The 18,518-nt window shown below is 36.9% G+C and overlaps 2 protein-coding genes across 2 annotated transcripts in view; both read left to right on the top strand.

The window, feature by feature from the left end:
• The window catches only part of LOC118016257 (doublecortin domain-containing protein 1-like), a 131,312-nt gene extending 128,282 nt beyond the window's left edge, over positions 1-3,030 (top strand). The window contains exon 9 of the mRNA XM_035013708.1: positions 2,874-3,030. Coding sequence (XP_034869599.1) covers positions 2,874-3,030 — 157 coding nt within the window. The remainder of the gene's footprint in view (positions 1-2,873) is intronic.
• An 11,967-nt stretch (positions 3,031-14,997) lies between these two features.
• Positions 14,998-17,476, top strand: LOC118016256 (protein SDA1 homolog). Its single transcript, XM_035013707.1, is given in 6 exon segments — positions 14,998-15,293; positions 15,428-16,035; positions 16,038-16,300; positions 16,510-16,745; positions 16,877-17,355; positions 17,358-17,476. Coding segments are annotated over 6 exon segments (2,001 nt in total).
• Positions 17,477-18,518: the final 1,042 nt, after the last annotated feature.

Below are 18,518 nucleotides of genomic sequence, written 5' to 3'. Positions count from 1 at the left end.
ATTCTCAAAACACTCTGTAATATATCCACACTGCCTCCCACTCTCCTTGTTCTCTGTTGATTTATTATGATTCCATTAATAGTTTCTTGTGTGTTTTCTCTAGCCACTGTTTAACTGTTGAACAGTAGGTAAAGAATTGGATCAGGATTGATTTCTATTTTTTTTTAAATTGACTACAAAGAAGGAAGAGTAGGGCAGTGAGTCAGGACAAGAGGGTGGCTGTAATGCTGGACCATGAATCCTAGCTAAGTATAGAGGAAAGAGTAGACCAGGCAGGGAGTTATGGAGTGTGACAAGGTGATAGAAACAATGGTTTGGAGCATCTGGTAGAGTGAAGAATTGTTAGAGTGGGCTACTTAAATGTGTGAACTAGAGAAAAGGGAGATGATGGTGAGAAGGTGGGCTTCTTGCAATTTATATTTTAGAAGTGGTACAGTTATTTGTAATGACCAGTTTGAGTCTGTGTCCACGGGAAGGGTAGCTGATATGAGATGGAGTTCAGATCATTAGAGGCACTGAGAGGCCAGGGGGGATTGTCTACTTAGATGTTTAAAAGACATTGAATGATTACAGGAGCAGAGGGGGAGAGAACTAAAACAAGCCAGGATGGTAAAATCTTCAATAAATGGGAGGGAAGGATATAGAAGAACTGATATGAATGCAGCAAAGAAGGATAATAGGTGCTCTGGTCTACTGAAATGTGCTTTGAAGCAAAGATCTTTGGAGGAGGATGCAGGAGCAATAGTCTGGAAGTGGTTATAAGGACCAAGAAAGAGAGCTTCCACATACACCTTCAGGGCCAGGAGAACTTGAGATGTGGATGAAAAAAAACTACAACTAGAGAGGTTTGCAATAGAAGCAGATCCTTAGGAGATTGCCAGGTATTCAGAAACATAAAAATTGATGTGAACCAATTATGTGTATTCCTGTCATTTCACCAGCAACAGCAGGAGCTTACCACCTTCTGAGGTTGATTCATTTTCCCATAGTTCAAATATGTTGTCTGAAAGAATGAGTTTTCCATTTCTCCTTAGACTTCATTTCAGGTGGTTGGGTATTTAAAGTATGTAGCTAACACTCTGGGAGGCATTGTGGGAAACTAAAACATGATTTCATTGAGAGAAGAAAAAGGTAACACAGGGGCTATATGCCCTGGTTTATAAGAGCCCTCAACTTGATTCCACCTGGTTCCATGTTGGTAGGGAACAGGTCTTTCCTGCCACTCCACCCCTTGCTGCCCAGGCCCCAGGAATTTCCATCAAGCTTATGGGAGATTGAGTATTGCAGATGGTTCTGATTGGGGCTAGGCTATTTCAGAAAACTTTTAGGCTCAGGTAACCATCACATATGCTCAAAAAGTATAAGTGATGGTTTGCTTCTTGTATTCTCACTCATTAATCCATGATTTATTATATTAATAAATGTCCATCATTTCTTCTCCAGGCTCAGTATGACTTACTATATACAGTGATTATTCTCTTGCCATAATGTTAAATTTTATTGGCTAATATTGATTAAGGAATTTTATGGCTTTAATTTTAAGTAAAATTACTGTCTTACTTCTTAAATTACCAGTGATAGACGTTATTATGAAGCTTATCTCTCCTTCACGGAATAAATTAACTAGTTTTCCATATAGTTATGGTTTAAAATATTTTATATAGCATGAAAATGATCTGTTCCATGACCTGTGAAGTTATGTGAGCAAGGGCATGTTCTTTATTTTCTGTTTCAAATCTATGAGGTTTAAGAAAAATCATTTATTTCATTAGAATTTTTGCATTTATTAACTTACACGTGCATAATACACTCTTTCAATCTTTTCTATGCCAAATATTTAGCTCAATTTTCTGTTTGGTTTGTATTATATTAATCTAGATTTATTTGCAAGAGATTTGCTATTTTATTTTTATTTCAAAAACATTTCTTTGAACCATTCTACTGATGTTCTATTTTCTAATTTATTTATTTCTATTTGAATATTATTTCCTTTCATCTATTTTCCATGGGACAATTTTATATATACTTTAAAATAATTGACTTGAATGTTTATTAGTTCTCCTCAATTTGGCTGTTTTTAAAAAAAGCACTTAACATTATGAATTTACCTTTGAATGTAATTCTAGATGATACGATTTCATGATTATTTTCATTGCTTTCTAAACAGCTATTGATCATATTATTTTTTTCTTTATATGGTATAATAGTATTTGGGGAGAGAGAATGTGTTTTGTTTGTTTGTTTTAAAGTTTTTATTTATTTATTTATTTGAGAGAGAGGGTGAGAAAGAGAGCACTAGCAGTGGGGGAGAGGGAAAAGCAGGCTCCCTGATGAGCAGGGAGCCCCACTCAGGACCTGATCCTGAGCCAAAGGCAGATGTTTGACTGAGCCACCCTGGTGCCCCGAGAATGTGTTTTTTTAATTATATTATTGGAGTTTCACGTTGTTAGTATGTGGCAAATACTAATGTTCAAAGAATTGTTGAAAAACTGTATTTTCTGTTAGTAAGCTACAATGTATATAAATAAATGAACATACTTACATTTATTAGTTGTACCAGTCAGATATTTCATATCCTTAATTGCTACCCTAGAAAAATTTACCTGGTGGTAATCTGTTGGCCTTATAATGATGTCTCTCACAATAATTGTGTTTATGTCAGTTTCTCTTTGAATGTCTAAAAAGTTTTGTTTGATTTTTTTCTCTTAGTATTGTTATTTATGTCATTGTTATTATAAAATAATTGTTCACTTTGACTTTGCCTCAAATTCCAGTGTCAGGTATGACATTGCCAATTTTTCCTGATTTTTAAAAATATTTTGAAGTGATATTTAATCTTACTAAATTCCTTTTTGTCTCTTATTTTGTTTTAGGTGGGCCATAAAACATGAAGGGACTAATAAGCCAGGCCAGTGGAAACATTCCAGAGTTGAAAATCCTCTCTGGAACAAGCTTACCTACATGTGGCCAGTTCTTCCCAGTGGACAACTTAATGAGGTTGTATCTTTTAGTGTAAGAGGTGGTTGTTGAGGTTTCCTTTTAGGCCGGTATGTGCTCAATTTTCTGAAAATTTCCGTGAATCTTTTAAAATTATAGTTGTTAGGTTCAAGAGATCAATTAATTCTGCTTTTGTACCAATTCATTAGAAAGATGTGTTTAAGTCTTTCATTATGAAAATGAACTTATTTCTTCTTGTAGCCTGTCAAATTTTACTTTATGTATTTTGAAATTTAGTTCTTAGACACATACATATTTAGAAATATTATTTTTCCCTAGTGAATTGAAACTTATCATTATGTAGACTCTTCTAGCTCTTGGAAAAAATCTCAATTATGCAATATTAATAGAAATAGCCCAGCTAATTATTATTATTATTGTTATTTGCTTAATATATCTTCTATCCATCCTTTTACTTTCTGTATTTTTATATTCTTCATTAGGAGGGTCTCTAATAATCAGCATATAGTTAATATAAAAACAATTATCTGACAAACTTTATCTCTAAACTAAAGGATTTGGTCTTGTCTTTTATTGCCATAACAAATATATTTGGATTATTATTTGCTTTCTATTTGTCCTGCCTTTCCTGTGTTTCATTTTTTCTCCATTCTTATGTTCTTTTAGATTGATTTTTTTTTCTCATTACATTTTCCTCTCTACTAGTTTGGAAATTGTACACTCCATTTCCATTCTTTTTTGTTATTACTCAGAATGTTTCAGCTTGCATATGTAAATGATCAAAATCTAAAGTTAACAAATGTATTTACTCTTCTCCCAAATAATCAAGAACATTAGAAAACCTTAACTTCAATCACACAATTTGTAACATGTGCTATTATTGTCATGAATATTATCTTTTTATATTTATTTATTTTTATTATGTTCAATTAGCCAGCATATAGTACATCATTAGGTTTTTTAAATTTTATTATGTTATGTTAATCACCATACATTACATCATTAGTTTTTGATATAGTGTTCCATGATTCATTGTTTGCATATAACACCCAGTGCTCATTACCACACATGCCCTCCTTAATACCCATCACCCGGCTACCCCATTCCCCTAACCCCCTCCCTTCTGTAACCCTCAGTTTTGTTCCTGGAGTCCAGAGTCTCTCATGGTCTGTCTCCCTTTCTGATTTCTCCCCATTCAGTTTTCTCTCCCTTCCCCTATGGTCCTCCGTGCTATTCCTTATATTCCACATATGAGTGAAACCATATGGTAATTGTCTTTCTCTGCTTGACTTATTCACTTAGCATAATTCCCTCCAGTTCCATCCATGTTGATGCAAATGGTGGGTATTCATCCTTTCTGATGACTATTATTCCATTGTATATATGAGCCACATCTTCTTTATCCATTCATCTGTTGAAAGGCATCTTGGCACAAAAACAGACACATAGATCAGTGGGACAGAATAGAGACCCCAGAAATGGACCCTCAACTCTATGGTCAACTAATCTTCAAAAAAGCAGGAAAGAATATCCAACGGAAAAAAAGACCATCTCTTCGATAAATGGTGCTGGGAATATTGGACAGCCACATGCAGAAAAATAAAACTGGACCATTCTCTTACACCATACACAAAGATAAACTCAAAATGAATGAAAGACCTAAATGTGAGACAGGAATCCATCAGAATCCTAAAGGAGAACATAGGCAGTAATCTCTTTGACATTGGCCACAGCGATCTCTTTCAAGACACATCTCCAAAGGCAAGGGAAACAAAACAAAAATGAACTTTTGGGACTTCATCAAGATAAAAAGCTTCTGCACAGCAAAGGAAACAGTCAACAAAACTAAGAGGCAATCAACAGAATGGGAGAAGATATTTGCAAATGACATTACAGATAAAGGCCTGGTATCCCATCTATAAAGAACTTCTCAAACTCAACACCCAAAAAAACAAATAATCCAGTCAAAAAATGGGCAGAAGACACGAACAGACACTTCTCCAAAGAAGACATACAGATGGCTGACAGACACATGAAAAAATGTTCAACATCACTAGCCATCAGGGAAATACAAATCAAAAACCCAATGAGATACCACCTTACACCAGTGAGAATGGCAAAAATTAACAAGACAGGAAACAACAAATGTTGGCGAGGATGTGGAGAAAGGGGAACCCTCTTACACTGTTGGTGGGAATGCAAGCTGGTAAAGCCACTCTGGAAAACAGCATGGAGGTTCCTCAAGACATTAGGAATTTTATTTTTTTAAAAAACTTCCACAAAATATTAAATCATTATAGGTGGCAAATATTTATTTAGATTTAACCCCGTTTTTTCCTCTTTCTTGTTATAATTCCTGCTTACATCTCAGTTCTTCCACCTGTGATTACTTTCCTTCAACCTCATATACCTTTCTTTTAGTTATTGGTAGCAAACTCTTTCAGTTTTTACTTATATGAAAATGTCTTTTTGCCCTCCTTTATATAAGGTATTTTCATTAGCAAATGGAAGATGTCATCACTGACTTCTACCTTCTATTGTTGCTATCCAGCAGTCATCTATCATTCTAAATGTTATTCCTTTGAAGGCAATCTCTCTTTTCTCTGACTGCTTTTAGTATCTTTCCTTTCCTTTGGTATTTTTCAGTTTCACCACAAAATGTCTGAGAGAGAATTTCATTTTATTGTTCCTGCTTCGGGTTCCAGACTCTGTGGATTGGTATCATGCAGAATTTCTGGAAATGTATTACCCATTATCAAATATTCTCTCTTTATATCCCCTCATTCCATTCTTTACAGAAAACCCTGATTACATGGAAGCTAGAGCTTTTTATTTTGACCTCCATGTCTCTTAACCTCTCTTTCATATTTTTCATGTCTTTGTCTCTTTACAGTACATTTTTGCATCATGTTTTCAGGCATATTTCTTTCAGATAATTAATTTTCTCTTCCTCTTTATTTATGTATTTTAAACTACAAGTGAGGGTCAGCCTGTATTTTGATTCTCCATGAAGATTATTTTTCTCTTCTGTAAGAGAAAATGTTTGAGACAAGCTAGTTTACTTGCAGCCACCTGGAGGGTATTATTTCTGGCTTGCCTTTTCAATGAAATTTAGCCTGTGACTCTTGTTTTATGAGGGGAATTTTCTGTTAGATCTCCCACCCTGGCTAGGCCCTGAAATTTGCCTCCTGTGTCCTTACCCTGCAAGACCATGGAAACAGAAACTCAAGTTCATTGGGTTTTGGCAAATTTCCTCAAAATAAAATCCAGTTTCAGCACTCTGTTTACTTCTCTGGGTCCTTAGTATACTTTGCTTTATTGCTATGTCAATGATACGCTCTAAAGATTTTTAAAAAATATTTTCTTTTGATTTTTTAGTTGTTTTGTCATGTTTTCTGATTTCAATCAAGTTTTCTCTTTCCCCTTAAATCACAATTTCCTGTGCCTCTTCACTGATTAAATGAGTCTCAGCACTTTAGGAAAAAGACAGATGGAGTCTGAAACCAAGAAGTCATTACTTAAGCCCCGAAGATGTTCTTATATTTAGACTTACATTTAGAGGTTCTTATATTTAGTAGTAAAGCAACAGTTTAGATAGCTGAGTTTTGTTGAGTGAGAAAGGAGTTCTTCAAAATACCAGAGGCTGAGGGTTAGGCAGCCTGACCAGTGGCTAGGTGAATTATGTGTCTGAGACTTGGGTTTGTAGTGAGAGCCAACATGGAGCCAAATGTGGGGAAGTGGCACCGAGAGACCAATAGCCCCAGAATAAGCCAAGGAAAAAACCCCCAAACTTTGAATTGCACTAATTGTAGATTTTTCTCCAGAGGTTCAGGAAAAACAGGCTAAAACAGAGCAGGCAGGATAATTTACACCTTAACTGGTGGTGGTCAGATGCCAGCAGTTTGCCCGGTGGCCAAAGAGCACAAGGCACATACTTAGAGGCCTCTGAGGATCAAGGCCAAGTACTCACATATAGACCGTGGACCCCTATCCCAAGAGTATACAGTTTGCTGAACTGGAAGGGAGGAGGTATATCCCTGGGGAAAAAAAAAAAAACAAAACAGTTCTGGTAAGAAATGTGAAACTTCAGTTTGGTTGAATACGTATACAAAAGGACACAGCTTAAAAGACAAGTAAAAAGTGCTGTTTTAAATTGGCAGAAATTGGAACACCTCTAATTGGAATATCAAGTTTCCATCACCCAATGGGGTGGGAGGTGGACAGGAATGCCTCACAAGGAAGTATTCTTTCTTATAAAGGAAAAGAGAAAAAATTATAATTACTGCAAATTTCACAGATATTGTGCTTACATTTTCAAACCTCAGTATATAAGTAAAGTAATTTGGTTAATTAATTGATTTAAATTATGTATGGTAATTATATTAGGAAACCTAAGTTAACCTGGTTCCTTTAAAATTTACCATTAAAAAGATACATTTTTGTTAATGGTCTGAGATTTGACAACTAAATGGTCTTAGGAATAGAAATGGACTACTCCAAAGTTCTATAGCCATTCAAACAGAATAATAGCTTTTGTGTGGAGAGATAAGACTGTACCCCAACAAAACTCTGGTCCTCACTTTTAAACCAAAGGGAAAGGACTAAGGCACTAAATTAGCTAAAGTAAGACAAATTGACCATGCATTTCAAAATGACTCAGCCTAAGAGTACAGTTACTTCTTGCCATGTTTGAGGAAGAGAAAAAAATACTTACCATGCAGGGAACTCAAATAGTTCTTACTCAAATACAATCTATTTCATTTAAAGTCTGGATCCATTTTATCTGAATGAACCATATTTTCTTCCAGTCCCATTCCTACACAATAGATTTTTTAAAGTAAAAAGATGATATTATCAGTGTATAATGAAATGCAATTAATATTTTGCTTGAAAGGACTTTCCAGGTAAATAAACTACAGTGAATAAAAATAAGAAATATGACCTTCATGTTGTGGGGATTCAGAACACTTTGGTCACTATAAACACATGTATTAAATTTATTCCAGATTTAATCTTCCAAACTTATGACTTATCTAACCATTATTTATCATACATTTAGGCAATGCAGACAGAGCAAAGAAGGAGATAATGGTTGCTACCTTCATGGAGCCTACAGTTTAAGAAGTATAGGTTGTGTGTCAAAAAGAAAGGAACCAGAAAAGGAAGAAGGCACACTTGATGAATAAAAGACAAAGAAGGGAGAAAGGAGAAACAGAAAAAGTTTAGTGCCTCAGAAATCAAGGCTGTTTGTTGAGTCAGTTCATTCAGTCATATGGTCAGAAAGTTATCTGGCCTGATTGTCTGAATGGGCCTGAATATGGAGTCAAATACTGAATATAAGAAATCCATCTAAGTAACAGTATCCTGCAAGGCACCTGGGTGGCTCAGTTGGTTAAGCAGCTGACTCTCAGTTTTGGCTCAGGTCATGATCTCAGGGTCCTGGGGTCTTGGGATCAAGGCAGGGCTCAATCTCATAACCTGGAGATCTGACCTGAGCTGAAATCAAGAGTTAGATGCTTAACCAACTGAGGCACCCAGGTGCCCCTAAAATTTCCAAATTATTAAATTAAAATATGACTATTAGAAGAGGCCCATGTTAAACAAAATAGTTAAAAGTACACATTTTAGTAATTTGTTAAGAGATTATGATTATTATCTGGTACTATAAAGGTATAAAAGGGAGGTGTAAGAAGGCCCAAGACAGGAATTTGAAGAATCTATTAGTTTATTAATAACAAATAGATGAAGGAGGACCAGTTTGACTAAGATTTTTAGATCACTAGTTAAAAGCTGGACTCCCCAAAGAAGCACAGGCTTTTCTTGTCATGAGAGAGAGAAAAAACAGAATTATCCGTTTAAGGGAGCACCAAAGCCCATCTCCTGAAAATCCAGCCGTGCCATGGAATATTGTGAACACAGAGAAAACCAATAAAGAAATTAATGGGAACATAAGAATTCCAATGGTGAAAATGTGGGGGGAAGAAACAGCACTCCATGCTTATTAATGAATTATCCATGTTTTTGTTGTCCTTCATTATCCTGGTAGCACATTTCTATTTCCATAGATGATGAAGTAAAAGTGCCTTAAACACCAGAACAAGGGTTAAAGTAGCTTAAACAAAGAACTGCCAGTGATTGGTCATAGATTTGGAAAGTTTTAAAACCCAAGATAATTTTTCATTTCTTTGGATTGGGTTCTGTGATGTCTCATGTTAAAGAGAAGACCCTTAGGCTTACTTCATCTAACTGGAAGGCAAAGGAAGCCCTCTGAAGTCAACAATGCTACAGGGGCGCTAAAGCCAATGTCTGTAGTAGTTCCCACTTCCACGAGAGCTTAGGAAGTGAAAGGATCTAAAAATAACTAGGAGCTATGACAGCACAGTCCAGATAAGTTTACCAGAAATACAGGATGCATGCAATATTGAAAAAAAAAATCTAAGTTCCACATTGTACATCTATGAATTGATAGCTCTCACAGACTAACGTCAAGGGAGCATCTTGTTCCTTGCCTTTCCCTTCCATGGTTTGGAAAGAAAGAAAGAGGGAAATATTAGCTATTTTACACCAAGACTTCAATGGGAGAGTAACTTTTTAAAGTTTTTAGTTTAATTCCAGTTAGTGAACATACCGTTTAATATTAGTTTCAGGTGTACAATATAGTGATTCAGCACTTCCATACATCACCCAGGGCTCATCACGACCGGTGTACTCCTTAATCAATTTGTTTGTTCTCTATAATTAAGAATCTGTTTCTGGGTTTGTCTCTCTCTCCCTCTCTCTCTCTCTTTCTTTTTTCCCCTTTGCTCATCGTTTTGTTTCTTAAATTCCACATATGAATGAAATCATATGGTGTCTGGGTCTTTCTCTGACTGACTTATTTCGCTTAGCATTATACTCTCTAGCTCCATCCATGTCATTGCAAATGGCAAGATTTCATTTTTTATGGCTGAATGGTATTCCTGTGTGTGTGTGTGTATTTAATATATATATTCTACATTTTCTTTATCTATTCATCACTCAGTGGACACTTGGGCTTACTTCCATAATTTGACTATTGTAAATAATGTTGCTGTAACATAGGGGTGCATGTATCCCTTTGAATTAGTGGGTTTTTTTTTTATTGTTTGCTTGTTTTGTATTTTTTGGGTAAATACCCAGTAGAGTGATTGCTGGATCATAGGGTTGTTCTATTTTTAACTTTTTGAGGAACCTCCATACTGTTTTCTAGAGTAGCTGCACCAGTTTGCCTTCCCACCAACAGTGCAAGGGGGTTCTCTTTTTTCCGCATCCTTGCCAACACCATTTTTCCTGTGTTGTTGATTTTAGCCATTCTGACAGGTGTGAGGGGGTATCTCCTTGTAGTTTTGATTTGCATTTCCCTGATGATAAGTGATGATAAACATCTTTTCATGTTTCTGTGGGCCATCTGTATGTCTTCTTTGGAGAAAAGTCTGTTTATGTCTTCTGTTTACTTTTTAACTGGATTATTTGTTTTTCTAGGTGTTTTCTGGGTGTTTTAGAAGTTCTTTTTATATTTTGGATATTAACCCTTTATTGGATATGTCATTTGCAAATATCTTCTCCTATTCCACAGGTTGCCTTTCAGTTTTGTTGATTGTTTCCTTTGCTGTGCAAAAGCTTTTTATTTTGATGTAGTCCCAATAATTTATTTTTGCTTTGTTTCTCTTGCCTTAGGAGATATATCTAGAAAAAAGTTGCTACAGCTGATGTCAGAGAAGTTACTGCCTGTTCTAGGATTTCTATGGTTTCAGGTCTCACATTTAGGTGTTTAATCCATTTTGAATTTATTTTTGTGTTTGGTGTAAGAAAGGGGTCCAGTTTCATTGTCTTGCAGGTTGCTGTCCAGTTTTTCCAACACTAGTTGTTAGAGAGACTTTTTCCGATTGGATTTTTTTTTCCTGCTTTGTTGAAGTTGTGGGTTTATTTCTGGGTTTTCTGTTCTATTTCATTGATCTGTGTGTCTATTTTTGTACCAGTACCATACTGTTTTGATCACTACAGCTTTGTAATATAACTTGAAATCCAGAATTGTGAAGCCTCAAGCTTTGCTTTTCTTTTTCAAGATTGCTTTGGCTATTTGGGGTCTTTTGTGGTTCTGTACAAATTTTAGGAATGTTTGTTCTAGTTCTGTGAAAAATGCTGTTGGTATTTTGATAGGGATAGCATTAAATGTGTAGATTGCTTCATGTAGTATAGACATTTTAACAATCCATTAGCATGGAATGTGTTTCCATTTCTTTGCATCATATTCAATTTCTTTCATCAGTGTTTTATAGTTTTCAGAGTACAGGTCTTTCACCTCTTTGGTTAGGTTTATTCCTAGGTATCTTATTATTTTGGTGCAGTTGTAATTGGGATTGTTTTCTTAATTTCTTTTTCTGCAGCTTCATTATTAGTGTATAGAAATGCAACAGATTTCTGTTAATTAATTTTGTATCCTGTGACTTTACTGAATTTGTTTATCAGTTCTAGCAGATTTTTTAAAAGATTTTATTTATTTATTTATTTATTTATTTGAGAGAGAGAGTAGCAAGAGAGCACAAGCAGGGGAGAAACAGACTTGGGGAGCCTGATGTGGGGCTCAATCCCAGGACCCTGGGATTATGACCTGAGCTGAAGGCGGATGCTTAACCAACTGAGCCATCCAGGCACCCCATTTCTAGCAGTTTTTTTGGTGGAGTCTTTTGGGTTTTCAATGTAGAGTATCATGTCGTCCATAAATAGTGTAAGTTTTGCTTCTTCCTTATCAATTTGGATGACTTTTATTTCTTTTTGTTGCCTGATTGCTATGGCTAGGACTTCCAGTCAATGAGACAGTAATTTTTTAATGAGAAGGCTATTCGCCCTCATCTCTCCCATCTCTCCCAGCTCTAGTTTCATGATCTTTTATGTCTAAAACTCCTGCAAATGTTGATTTGCTCTGAAATGCTTAGTATCTTTGTTGTAAAAGAGTTACAGGTATGTCCTCAACTTACTTCTTAAAGAAGTTATGCAAATCCATTCTTTCACCATCCCTCACATTAAGTGAAATCTTAGATAATTGGAACATCTCAAATGAAACTATACATGAGTTTGTTATAACATATTTCTTCCGGTAACTCTAGTAAGGGAGAGCGGCCCCATGTTGCTCCATTCATAATAATAGATACATGTCTATATAAACACTTCATAGTCTGCCCTTTGCGACTTAAATTCCATACAGGTAAAAGGTCCTCAGTGAAGATCAGGAATATGGAAAGACTTTATTAATTCAAATTTTACTTATTTAGAAGTGTGATAAGTTAACCTCATTGTATGCCATTATTATGAACATGTTTACTAAACAAAACATTGTGTTAAAATATAAAGGAAATGAAGGGGGGGAAACTGGAGGGGGAGACGAACCATGAGAGACTATGGACTCTGAGAAACAAACTGAGGGTTCTAGAGGGGAGGGGGTGGGGGGATGGGTTAGCCTGGTGTTGAGTATTAAAGAGGGCACATTCTGCATGGGGCACAGGGTGTTATACGCAAACAATGAATCATGGAATACTACATCAAAAACTAATGATGTAATGTATGGTGACTAACATAACATAATAAAATAAAAAAAATTAGAATTTAACTTGGAAAAAAACCACTAGACTGGAAAAGACTCTACTCATGAGATTTTGAAACTTTTATGTATACTGTTTTCTCCTAATTAAATGCAATTAATGTTATTTACCCACTCATTTCACAAACAAATTAGGGCATTTTAATGGATGCCATTTCAGAATAATTAATTTCCACAACTCCAGACTTTGTTTATAACTTATTTAAAACCCTTTTTTTGTACTATGTGATTAATTGTTCAATATAATTGCAAGATTCTAAAATTTTTTTAAGAGAATATAAATTAGTAAATTTTCCATATTATACTAGCTTTTAAAAAATGGTCTCCTTTTCCATAAACTAATGGCCATGCATCTTGGTCTGTATTAGTCTAACAAGCCAGCATGCCTCCCCAACCCACCTGTATCTTTATCTTTGTCATGTCAGTTAGACACTGCTAGGACAGTAGGCCCACCCCTGTAGTGATTGTCTGAGCTTTCTGCCTGCCTATCCTGACTTCTTCCTCTTCTGGGTATTGTTCTTCCTCCTGACAAATGGCTTATGTGCTATTACCTTATTAGGATGTGCAGTCCTAGGGACAAGCAGGAAAGGAAGGAAAGCCAATATAAGAATGTGCTATCAAGCTCTCCTCCAAGAAGCCATTTAAACAGTGATCTTAGGAGTGTCTCTCCTGGAGGAGAAAAAGGAAAGAATTTATCCATCAGCTTCCATCTCTTTTAGGTGAAAGGTTTGCCCAAGGTTACACAACAAGAATGATGGGTCAAAAATTCAAATTTAGGAGGTCTCACTCTAGAGTCCAAGCTCTTAGCCTTTTCACAAGACGCTCTTCTGGATGTTAGTCAGTGATAAGAGTGAAGAAGAAAACAGAAGCAAGGATGGGGGTAGGGAATGTTGTGGGGGGCAGGTGAGGCAGGACAGGATTTGGAATTTTTGATTGACCTGGGAAGACTTCGTTGAGGTGATACTTGAGTAAAGACCTGTAGAACAAGCAGCTCTCTAGGGCAAGAGCATGCCAAGATATGCAAAGAAACTGAAACAGTGTCTACAGGTAAATATGGCAGCAACAGTGTGAGTGAGGGGGAGAGCAGTGGGAGATAAGATCAGAGAGAAAAGTTGGCATACAGATCCTGCAGAGCCTTGTACACCATTTTAAAACATTTGGCTCTTATTAAGATGGGAAACCACTGGAGGGTTTGGAACAGAGGAGTCAGAGGAGTGATGTGCTCTGACTTACACAATAATAAGATCATTATGATAATGGAGTAGAAAGGGGCTAAGGTGCAACTTCTTTCAAGACACGTCTCCAAAGGCCAGTAAAACAAAAGCAAAAATGAACTTTGGGACTTCATTAAGATAAAAAGCTTCTGCACAGCAAAGGAAACAGTCAACAAAACTAAGAGGCAGCCCACAGAATGGGAGAAGATATTTGCAAATGACATTACAGATAAAGGGCTAGTATCCAAGATCCATAAAGAACTTCTCAAACTCAACACCCAAAAAAACAAATAATCCAGTCAAAAAATGGGCAGAAGACATGAACAGACACTTCTCCAAAGAAGACATACAAATGGCTAACAGACACATGAAAAAAGTTCATCATCTTTAGCCATCAGGGAAATTCAAGTCAAAAAACACACTGAGATACCACCTTACACCAGTCAGAATGGCAAAAATTGACAAGGCAAGAAACAACAAATGTTGGAGAGGTTGTGGAGAAAGGGGAACCCTCTTACGCTGTTGGTGGGAATGCAAGTTGGTACAGCCACTTTGGAAAACAGTGTGGAAGGGCCTCAGAAAATTAAAAATAGAGCTACCCTATGACCCAGCAATTGCACTCCTGGGTATTTACCGCAGACACAGATGTAGTGAAAAGAAGGGCCATATACACCCCAATGTTCATAGCAGCAATATCCGCAATAGCCAAACTGTGGAAAGAGCCGACATGCCCTTCAACAGATGAATGGATAATGAAGATGTGGTCCATATATACGATGGAATATTACTCAACCATCAGAAAGTATGAATACCCAATTTTTACATCAACATGGATGGGACTGGAGGAGTTTATGCTAAGTGAAATGAGTCAAGCAGAGAAAGTCAATTATCATATGGTTTCACTTATTTGTGGAACGTAAGGAATAGCATGGAGGACATTAGGAGAAGGAAGGGAAAAATGAAGGGGTGGGGAGTCAGAGGGAGAGATGAACTGTGAGAGACTATGGACTCTGAGAAACAAACTGAGGGTTTTAGAGGGGAGGGGGTGGGGGGATGGGTTAGCCCGGTGATGGGTATTAAGGAGGGCACATACTGCATGGAGCACTGGGTGTTATATGAAAACAATGAATCGTGGATCACTATATCAAAAACAAATGATGTATTGGGGTTTCTTAAAACTGTTCCCTGCGGAGCCAGTCAGCAGCCAACATGTCTAACAGAAACAATAACAAGCTGCCCAGCAATCTGCCGCAGTTAGAGAATCTGATCAAGCAAGATCCGCCAGCCTACGTCGAGGAGTTTCTACAGCAGTATAATCACTACAAATCCAATGTGGAGATTTTCAAATTACAACCAAACAAACCTAGCAAAGAATTGGCAGAACTGGTGTTGTTTATGGCACAGATTGGTCACTGCTATCCAGAACATTTAAGTAATTTTCCTCAAGAGCTGAAAGATCTTCTCTCCTACAATCACACTGTCTTGGATCCAGATCTTCGAATGACATTTTGCAAAGCTTTGATATTGCTGAGAAATAAGAATCTCATCAATCCATGAAGTTTGCTTGTTCATTCTCTTGCTTGTTTAAAGAACTCTTCTTTAAACTTCTGCGTTGCCACGATAAGCTTCTGTGAAAGACTTTATACACACATATTGTCACTGATATCAAGAATATAAATGCAAAACACAAGAACAAAAAAGTGAATATAGTGTTGCAGAATTTCATGTACACCATGTTAAGAGACAGCAATGCAACTGCAGCCAAGATATCTCTGGATGTGATGACTGAACTCTACAGAAGAAACATCTGGAATGATGCCAAAACTGTCAATGTGATCACAACTGCATGTTTCTCTAAGGTCACCAAGATATTAGTTGCTGCTTTGACATTTTTCCTTGGGAAAGATGAAGAGGCGAAACAGGACAGTGACTCAGAATCTGAGGATGAAGGACCAACAGCAAGAGACCTGCTAGTGCAATACGCCACAGGGAAGAAAAGCTCCAAACACAAGAAAAGGTTGGAAAAGGCTATGAAAGTGCTCAAGAAACAAAAAAAGAAGAAAAAACCAGGGGTCTTTAACTTTTCAGCTATTCATTTGATTCATGATCCCCAAGATTTTGCAGAAAAACTACTAAAGCAGCTCGAGAGCTCTACGTAGAGGTTTGAAGTGAAAATGATGCTCATGAACCTCATCTCCAGATTGGTGGGAATTCACAAGCTTTTTCTCTTTAACTTCTATCCATTTGTGCAAGGTTTCTGCAGCCCCACCAAAGAGAAGTAACAAAGATCCTTCTGTTTGCTACCCAAGCATCTCATCACTTAGTACCCCCAGAGATCATTCAGTCAGTGCTCATGACTGTGGCCAACAATTTTGTCACCAACAAGAACTCTGGGGAGATCATGACAGTAGGAATCAATGCTATAAAAGAGATAACAGCTCGATGTCCTCTAGCCATGACTGAAGAACTTCTCCAAGACCTGGCTCAGTATAAAACACACAGAGATAAGAATGTGATGATGTCGGGCGCCTGGGTGGCTCAGTTGGTTAAGCGACTGCCTTCGGCTCAGGTCATGATCCTGGAGTCCCGGGATCGAGTCCCTCATCGGGCTCCCTGCTCGGCAGGGAGTCTGCTTCTCCCTCTGACCCTCCTCCCTCTCATGCTCTCTGTCTCTCATTCTCTCTGTCTCAAATAAATAAATAAAATATTTTTAAAAAAAAGAATGTGATGATGTCTGCTAGAACTTTGATTCAGCTCTTCTGAACACTGAATCCTAAGATGTTGCAGAAGAAATTCCAGGGTAAGCCTATGGAGTCCTCCATAGAAGCAAGAGTGCAAGAATATGGAGAATTAGATGCTAAAGATTACATTCCAGGAGCAGAAGTTTTAGAAGTTGAAAAAGAAGAGGATGCTAAAAACGATGAAGATGGGTGGGAAAGTACCAGTCTCAGTGAACCATCATTCCAGATGTTTCTTCTGTAGAGTTCAATCATCACATCCAGAGATATCTTGGCTGCAGTTGCATTGCTGTCTCTTAACATGGTGTACATGAACTTCTGCAACACTATATATTAGCACCATATAACACCCAGTGCTCCGATGGTGAGTGGGTTGATGTGCACCACTCTTCTGATGAAGAACAGCAAGAAATATCCAAGAAGCTCAATAGCATGCCCATGGAGGAGCGCAAAGCCAAAGCTGCAGCCATTAGCACGAGCCGAGTTTTAACTCAGGAAGACTTCCAGAAAATCTGCATGGCCCAAATGAGGAAAGAACACGACACTGCCCCAGGGAAAGCCCAAAAGAGGAAATACATTGAAACTGATGGTGATGAAGAGCCCAGGGGTGAGTTACTTTCTCTTCGGGACAGTGAACGCCTTCATAAGAAGCCAAAGTATGACAAGGAGACAAAACTAGCCATGGCAATGGCTGGAAAGACAGACCAAAAAGAATTTGTGAGGAAGAAAACCAAAATGAACCCATTTTCCAGTTCCACAAATAAAGAGAAGAAAAAACAGAAGAACTTTATGATGACGCGATATAGCCATCATGTCCGGTCAAGAAACAAAAGTTCCGAGAAAAGCAGCTGGCACTACGAGATGCACTTTTGAAAGAGAAAAAGAATGAAGTAATCTCCAAGCAAATTTTCCATTCCAAGAAGAGTGCTAAATTTGTATCATTATTTTGAAAATTAGTTAATCAAAAACGTTTATTTACATTAAAAAGTCCTGAAGCACTATATTGTGAAAAACATAGTAAACTTGGTAGCAATTTAGTGTTTTTGTTTTGGAGATGGGTAATGGTGGGAATGTTTGAAATGTAATCAGTAGTGGTGTTGTAAAATCATTTTCATTTAGCATTCATGCAAAAAAAAATGTCGAGTGCCTACTAATTGTCACTGTAGATATAAAAATGAATGAGCCATAACCCCTCACAGAAGGCATTCACAGCCTATTTGGGAAAGAGAAGGGGGCAGATGTGTGTTGTATGTGTATTTATAGTGCAGTTTAAATAGTTCTCTAATAGAGATAGGTCTGTGCTTCTCTGGGGTCATAGAGACTTCTGCAGGGCATGGGAGTTAAACATTTTCTCTTAAAACAGGACAATGTTACAAGAGTAAGAGATTCTTACTTGTATATAGGCTTACCTGCTGAAAAGAGGTCCCTGCTGCACAGATTTTTTGTAGCCAATTAGGTCTTTTAGTCCATCCAAAAAATGTAAGTATTTTTTTGAATGCCAGGTACAGGCTTTTTGGTTAAGACCTCTCTTTATAAATTGCCTTAAGTATAAATAGTGATCTTGGAGTGTCTTTAGTTCGTCATTTGGGCTGCCATAGAGGAAAAAGAAATCAGATTGGTTTCCTCAGCCTGCCTTCATGCTGTGGTATTTTCAGGCCACTGCTTGCTTTGTCTCAATAAAAGGTTCTTAATGTAAAAAAAAAAAACTAATGATGTATTGTATAGTGACTAACGTAACATAATAAAATAAAATTAAAAAAAAAGAAAGGGGCTAAGGTGGAAGTAGGAATAAGTAGTCAGAAGGCTTTTGCAATTTGTAGGTGAGAGAAACTAGTGGACCAGGGTGGTGGAGGTGATGAAGAGTAGATGGGTTTTGAAAGTAGAAGCAGGTTTTGCTGATGGTTAAGTTAAAAATAATAATAAATAAATAAATAAATAGATGATAGATAGATAGATAGATAGATAGATAGATAGATAGATAGATAGATAGAT

Source organism: Mirounga leonina, unplaced genomic scaffold (genome assembly GCF_011800145.1).
Source record: "Mirounga leonina isolate KUSES-001 unplaced genomic scaffold, KU_Mleo_1.0 Mir_166, whole genome shotgun sequence".
NCBI lineage: Eukaryota > Metazoa > Chordata > Mammalia > Carnivora > Phocidae > Mirounga > Mirounga leonina.
The sequence above is the reverse complement of the archived record's forward strand: the minus strand, read 5'-3'. Positions and strand labels throughout refer to the sequence as shown.